General features: G+C 35.6%; 2 protein-coding genes across 4 annotated transcripts in view; one reads left to right on the top strand and one right to left on the bottom strand.

Annotated features, from left to right (window-relative positions):
• Positions 1-7,500, bottom strand: part of prkaa2 (protein kinase, AMP-activated, alpha 2 catalytic subunit) — a 64,203-nt gene that overhangs the window by 860 nt on the left and 55,843 nt on the right. The gene's annotated exons all lie outside the window — the stretch shown is intronic.
• Positions 1-7,500, top strand: part of LOC133617873 (uncharacterized) — a 29,463-nt gene that overhangs the window by 6,612 nt on the left and 15,351 nt on the right. For 2 of the 3 annotated variants that reach the window (XR_012050955.1, XM_061978199.2), the window contains exons 4-11: positions 2,919-3,164; positions 3,227-3,491; positions 3,558-3,646; positions 3,711-3,745; positions 3,813-3,847; positions 5,682-5,850; positions 6,053-6,212; positions 6,287-6,419. Coding sequence is in view for 2 of the 3 variants with exons in the window: in XM_061978199.2 (XP_061834183.2) it covers positions 2,919-3,164; positions 3,227-3,491; positions 3,558-3,646; positions 3,711-3,745; positions 3,813-3,847; positions 5,682-5,850; positions 6,053-6,212; positions 6,287-6,419 (1,132 nt within the window). In the remaining variant the exon portion in view is untranslated. The remainder of the gene's footprint in view (positions 1-2,918; positions 3,165-3,226; positions 3,492-3,557; positions 3,647-3,710; positions 3,746-3,812; positions 3,848-5,681; positions 5,851-6,052; positions 6,213-6,286; positions 6,420-7,500) is intronic. The other variant, XM_072915100.1, reaches the window with a different exon arrangement.

The raw sequence follows: 7,500 nt of genomic DNA, 5'->3' as shown, positions 1-7,500 counted from the left end.
ACCCCCGGCCAAACTATGAAAAAAACAGACTTATAGTCCGAAAAATACGGTAGTTCGAAATGACTTTTCCTCCCACTCTTAGCATTAGTCTAATTTGTATAATGATATTGGGTTTTTTAGAGATACAGATATAAATTGTACTTTTTATGGAAACATTTTCAAAGAACTAAATTAAGAGATTCCTCTGGGAGGCAATACTTCTGTTTTGAATAAATTATTGAATGTAGTATTGCACATTTCATGCAAATAAGCATTAATATTCAACATTGAGATTAATAAAGTGCAAATTTAGAATTTCTTTCTTGAATAAAATACTTCTGTAAACAAAAATTTAGTATTGTACATTGCATGCAAATAAATAATCTCCAACATTGAGATCAATAAAGTGCAAACTTGAATATACTGTCTTGAAAAAAAATACTTGTAAAATGTAGTATTGTACATTTAATGCAAATAAATAATCAAGTAAAACTATAGTTTCAGGCGTTTTCATTCACACATCTTGGCGGTGTGCAGAGAAACTAAGTTTTAAACAAACTGTGCAGCCATTTCTTCCACACCTGTTGCCACAAATCCAAACCACCGACGGCACTTTTCTTTTCTTTGGAACGTTTATTGTAACATTTTCTACGCCAACTAATGGTGGTAATGCTTGTAAATCAAAGTGTTATTTAAAGCACAACAATTAGCCAAAAAACAGCTCTTATCTCAAAACATTAAGTTGGGGAACTCTTTAAGTTGAGGTACTACTGGATAGATGTTTTTTGTTATTTTGTGGAGTGGTGCCACAAACAGGTACCGCATTTTTCGGACTATAAGGCACGCTTAAAATCAATTTTTTTTTTAAAACAACAGTGCGCCTTGTAACTCGGTGCACCTGATTAATTCTGGTTGTACTTACCGACCTTGAAGCAGTTTTATTTGGTACATGGTGTAATAAGTGTGACCAGTAGATGGCAGTCATGCATAAGAGATACGCGTGTACTCCAGGATGACGCACCGGAAAAACTCACAAATATATAGTTCTAAATTCCAGTCAAAATATCTTAATCCACTGAGCAGTATATTTTCAGTGAGCCATAAGAACATGTTTTTAGGCAATATATGTTCTGAAGAAGAAAATACAACTTTGTTATAAGACACACATTTTCACAATACTAATAAGCATTGCCAATAATAAGTTTTAATTTTTAATTTCTCATTTCAAGAAATTTTACCCAAAAAATTTTTACTCGCTCCATTGGCAGATTTTTTTTGCTCAGTACAAACAAAAATAACTAAATGCTTTAAAATGTAATATCGTAAATTATCGGTATCTGTTTCAAAATTAATCGGTATCTGTTTCAAAAAGTAAAATGTATGACTTTTTAAAACGCCGCTGTGTACACGGACGTAGGGAGAAGTACAGAGCGCCAATGAACCTTAAAGGCACTCCCTCCAGTCACATAATATCTACGGCTTGTCACACACACACACAAGTGAATGCAAAGCATACTTTGTCAACAGCCATACAGGTCACACTGAGGGTGGCCGTACAAACAACTTTAACACTGTTACAAATATGCGCCACACTGTGAACCCACACCAAACAAGAATGACAAACACATTTCGGGAGAACATCCGCACTGTAACACAACATAAACACAACAGAACAAATACCCAGAACCCCTTGCAGCACTAACTCTTCCGGGACGCTACAATATACACCCCCCCACCTCAACCTCTTCCTGCTCTCTCAGGGAGAGCATGTCCCAAATTCCAAGCTGCTGTTTTGAGGCATGTTAAAAAAAATAATGCATTTGGTGACTTCAATAATAAATATGGCAGTACCATGTTGGCATTTTTTTCCATAACTTGAGTTGATTTATTTTGGAAAACCTTGTTACATTGTTTAATGCATCCAGCGGGGCATCACAACAAAATTAGGCATAATAATGTGTTAATTCCACCACTGTATACATCGGTATCGGTTGATATCAGAATCGGTAATTAAGAGTTGGACAATATCGGAATATCGGCAAAAAAGCCACAATCGGACATCTCTACTTGTAATGAACAAAAAAAATCGACCAATCTAGAAAGATCTATAGCTTAAACCCAAGTTATGTCTCACTGAAAAAATACCATTCAGGGTATGGTGACTTGTATTAAGTTTGTTTAGATATTTTGACTAGAAATTAAAACTGTATACTTTGTGAGTTTTTCCAAGTGCGCCTGTTCAATAAATGACACTAGCAAGTACCCGTAAGCAAGCAACACCAAAACTTTGATGTTCAATTTTTACTATAGAGCATTACACAGGGCGTTAAAAAAATGTGTGAAAATGCTTTAGTCCAACTTTGGCGAGCTACAAAGTCGCACCGCTGGATGGAACGCGGATCGTTATATACGACGAGCACTTCCTGCCATGAATTGATTAACGTGGACCCCGACTTAAACAAGTTGAAAAACTTATTGGGGTGTTGCCATTTAGTGGTCAATTGTACGGAATATGTACTGTACTGTGCAATCTACTAATACAAGTCTCAATCAATCAATGCTTACGGCGTTCAACGCCCCCCATCTTGCCGTTCCAACGCTGCGCGAGGCATTATGGGAGATGTACCGTATTTTTCGGAGTACAAGTCGCACCGGAGTATAAGTCGCACTTACCGAAAATGCATAGTAAAAAAGGAAAAAAACATATATAAGTCGCACTGGAGCCCGGCCAAACTATGAAAAGAACTGCGACTTATAGTCCGAAAAATACGGTAGATTATTTACAGACCTGGCCAATGCCAAAACGCCAGAAGAAGACGACACTCACCAAGTTTTCGTTTTATACCGTCGCGGTATTATTGAGAAGACTTTGAAACCGAAATACCGCGGTACTGATACTACCGTTAGATCGAGTGACGATATTATGTAACTGTGTGCAGGACGAGACTCTCCGACATTAGACGCCATGGTCCAAGGAGGGACTGGAGACATTTCAGAGTTGTTGGTGGTCCCAACTCCTCCACACAGGATTGTGGATCCGGTCTTTTCAGCAGTTCTTCCAGTGGTTCCTCCAGTGGTTCCTCCAGTGGTTCCTCCAGCGGTTCCTCCAGCGGTTCCTCCAAAGACGCCGGCCAAACGATTCAGCGCCAAAACCCCCGACTTCATCCAGCCGCCTGCGCTACAAGGTAATGTTTGGACTTGAAGGTATTGTGACGTCGGTACTAGCCTTGGCTGCGTTCTACTTTAGAGATCCCTGGGGCGTCTTTGGAGTTTTCCGAGACGGACATCAGGAATGTGGGACGCGTTGACATCGGCGCCGGTGCGCAGTCCGCCGGTCCGGATATTCCATTCGGCGTGAACTTTGCGCCATCGAACACTGGTAATGTCGCGATGCCAGGAGTAGCCGTGCAAGGAGATCCTAGGTTCACTGCTAGAAGCCCGGTCATGCCAATTCCCTTGCGGACTAAGACCTCCTTTCCCACCCCGGCTGTGGACGGTCTTGCCATGAGAGGGTAGGACGCGCCCATCAAGCTCATTTTTGAAGTAGGACGATCTGAGTTTTGTTGTACTTTCTACAGGTTTGCTACAGATAATTACTTCTCTGAGGACGGGGCCAAAAAGAAGACAAAGATCGGCGGCAACAAGAAAAGGAAGAAATCTCTAAAAAGTAGGAAGTAGATTGATAGATACAGACACATAGACAGGTGTATTGATGATGTCTCTGATCACAGATCCGTATGCCGAAGCTACTCGGGAACGTGTAAGTGTAAGTGTTGATTATCTGTCAAAAAGAGTCACGGTGAAATATCAACTCAACCAAACTTATTTTGCAGCGTGAAGAGAAAAACAAGATGGGCAGGTTTGGAAAGTAAGAACTTCATTTTTTTTTCTCATTAATTTAGTTGTTGGTGTTTTTCTTTGCACTGCCATTGATTTTGATCCTGCAGAGAACCCCACGACCCCACATTTGTAGTCGTTATAATCGTTATAAGTCATACTGTTTGTTCCTGTTATCCTACAAATACGCATTTTTTCTGAAACAGGAAACTCTGCCATTTCTGAAATCTTATTCGTTAATTTTTAATTTTTCAAGTATTTCTGTATTTTTAAGTACATTTGAGAAAATATATTCGTAAGAAAGTGTGCTTTTTTTTTTTTATAACAACCAAGTAAGTTTTTATTCATTTTAAAGTCATTTTACTATTATTATTACTTCTTTTTTTTTTACCTTACTTATAATCTTTTTTATTCTTAAAAAAAAAAAAAAAATTAAAAACAACTTTAATTTAATAAAACAAAATATGTTAAATAAAAGGAATGTAAGAACTTCTAATTGTATGTATTTACTCTTTCAATTTTGTTAGTTTTTATAAAAATATGTTTTGGTATTTAAAAGTAAATTTTTATTCCTAAAAAGAGACCAAGTAAGTTTTTATTCATTTTACTTTTCTTTTTTTTTTTTTTTTTTACTTTTTACCCTACTTAATCCTTGTTATTCTTAAAAAATAAAATAAAACAAAAATTAAAAATCAAAAACTGTTTTTTTTATTTAAAAAAATATGTTAAATAAAAGGAATATGAGAACTTCTAATTGTACTTATTTACTCTTTAAATTGTATTAGTTTAAAAAAAGATGTTTTGGTATTTTAAAGTAAGTTTTGATTTTTAAAAAGAGACCAAGTAAGTTTTGTTTTATTTTAGTCATTTTACTATTTTTATTATTTGTATTTATTTTTTACTTATTACCTTACTTAATCATTTATATTTAAAAAAAAAATAAAAATGAAAAAACTACTTCTTTTTTTTTAATTAAAAAAATGTTAAGAGGAATGTAAGAACTTCTAATTGTACTTATTTACTCTTTACACTGTATTAGTTTTTAAAAATATGTTTTGGTATTTCAAAGTACATTTTGATTCCTAAAAAGAGACCAAGTAAGTTTTTATTCATTTTACTATTTGTTTTATTATTTCTTTACTTCTTACCTTACTTAAGCCTTTTTATTCTTAAAAAATATATACATATATTCAAAAACAACTTCTTCTTTTTTTTATTTAAAAAAAAAAGAAAAAAAAGAAGTATAAGAACTTCTAATTTTACTTATTAACTCTTTAAATTGTACTTGTTAGTTTTTAAATCTATGTTTTGATATTTCAAAGTACATTTTGATTCCAAAAAGAGACCACATTTTTAATAACAGCAAAGTAAGATATTTATTTATTGATTTTAAATGTATTCAATTTGTTACCTTATCTGCTTTTATTACCTGGCTTAAGTATATTTTGTTCTCTTTATTCTGAAATAAAAATATTATTTAAATAATTGGAAAGTGGGACCTTTTTAAATTGTATTTTTTCTAATGGATGTATTTTAAAGAACATGTATTATTTTCAATGGAAAAATAGCCTTTTTTTCTGAATAAAAGCAAAATATTTATTTTTTTGTTCAGTATTTTTCAATTTTTTTTAAACTTTATTCCAAACAAAAAAATAGGGCCTGTTTTTGCATTTTTTTAATGTTTTTTATTTGGATTTATTTTCGGTATGCAAGTGTGTAAGTTGTACTTTGTTAGTCGTATTTTTTAATACTTTAAAAAATTGTTTTTCATGCACATTTTTGTTCCGTTCATCCTCTAATTTGGATTTATTCCATATAGAGGTGCGTGTCTAAATATATTAGTGGTATATATTTTGGTCCACCAGAAGTGACAAGAAGGTGGTGGTAGAAGGTCCTGACGAGAAGGAGCTGAAAAAGAGAGAGAAGCATCGCCTGGAGCGAGAGAAGAAAGAACAGAAGGAGAGACAAGAGAAGGAGAAGAAGGAGTACAAGGAGAGGGAGAAGAGGGAGAACGAGATGAATAAAAAATTCAAGGTGAGTGGAGGGAATGGGGATGATGGCGACATCTTAGCGTACATTCCGGACACGCCACCTGAGCAGCGCCTAATTACTTTGTGAAAATATTGCCTGCTGAGTATTAGGAAAGAAGAAGAAGGCTTACAAGAGTGCCTCTACTGGCTGCAGCCAAGTACTGCGACCAAGCAATCATGCATTACTGTCCTCATCCCTGAATTAGATCTCCGGTAACGAGGAGGCCATTTACAACGCCATGGTCACCGGGATGACGAAAAGGCAAAAGGACGACCTGCCCGTGGAGAACGGGGACATGGTCAGCATCATCAGGACCACCCGATGTCCCAAAGGCAGATGGTTAGCCCGTGACCTCGCCAACAACTGTGAGTATATAGCGTGTTCTGACGCTCGATGAGCAAAAATGGACTCATCATCTGTGATATTGTTGACCGCCTAGTCGGGTATGTCACTGTGGCACACTTGGAGCTGGACATCAAGGAGATGTTGGCGATAGGAAAGAAAGTTCCCGCCGCTACTCCGCCTAAGACCATCAACCTTGTGGATTTGGAAGCCTCCAACATAGGGAGCAGGTATGTTTGGAAAACATTCATTTGTTTTGAAATGTTTGTAATAATAATACTTTGTGGAGGACCAGAGAACATGACAATAGTCTAAAAAAAACTGTGGTTGTCAAGTGTTTATTCACCAAGTACCACCTCAGAAAACATTTGGCTCTCCAAGTATCACCGTAATGAGCAACATTCAAATACAGTAGCGTAGTAGGTCTAAGTATTGATTAAAAACAAGGCAGAGGATTTATTTAAGGTGCCCGTGGTTTGAGAATCACTGGTCTAAACTACAGGAAATTAAAGCATGAGTTAGGAACTCCGTGATATTTTTTTATATGTAGGATAAAAGTCAGCTCAGAGTCCAATGTTGCGCCCAGAATTGTTATGGATTGTGCAATTTTGGTAAAAAAAAAAAAATTCTGGCCTTCTGGACCTGGGGAAACTGATGACACCCCCAAGAGGAAGCATTTAAAAATAAAGAATAAATCCCCAAGAGGCAGCATATGAAAATAGATAAAGAATCCCTAAAAGGGTAGCATATACAAAAAAAATAGGATCTAAAATAGAGCCTTGGGGAACCCCACACCTTGAGGAACACGCATTCATACGTTTATAAAAACATCGCTCTGTGATAGGGCTGTGAATCTTTGGGTGTCCCACGATTCGATTAAATATCGATTATTGGGGTCACGATTCGATTCCAAATCGATTTTTTTTTTCTCGATTAAACGCGATTCTCGATTCAAAAACGATATTTTCCCGATTCAAAAGAATTCTCTATTCATTCAATACATAGGATTTCAGCAGGATCTACCCCAGTCTGCTGACATGCAAGCAGAGTAGTAGATTTTTGTAAAAAGCTTTTATAATTGTAAAGGACAATGTTTTATCAACTGATTACAATAATGTAAATTTGTTTTAACTATTAAATGAACCAAAAATATGACTTATTTTATCTTTGTGAAAATATTGGACAAGCTTATGAGATGCGATGCAAGTGTAAGCCACTGTGACACTATTGTCCTTTTTTTAAATTTTATAAATGTCTAATGATAATGTCAATGAGGGATTTTTAATCACTGCTATGTTGAAATTGTAACTA

Source organism: Nerophis lumbriciformis, linkage group LG18 (assembly GCF_033978685.3).
Source record: "Nerophis lumbriciformis linkage group LG18, RoL_Nlum_v2.1, whole genome shotgun sequence".
NCBI lineage: Eukaryota > Metazoa > Chordata > Actinopteri > Syngnathiformes > Syngnathidae > Nerophis > Nerophis lumbriciformis.
This window is presented reverse-complemented; position numbering and strand designations above follow the sequence as displayed.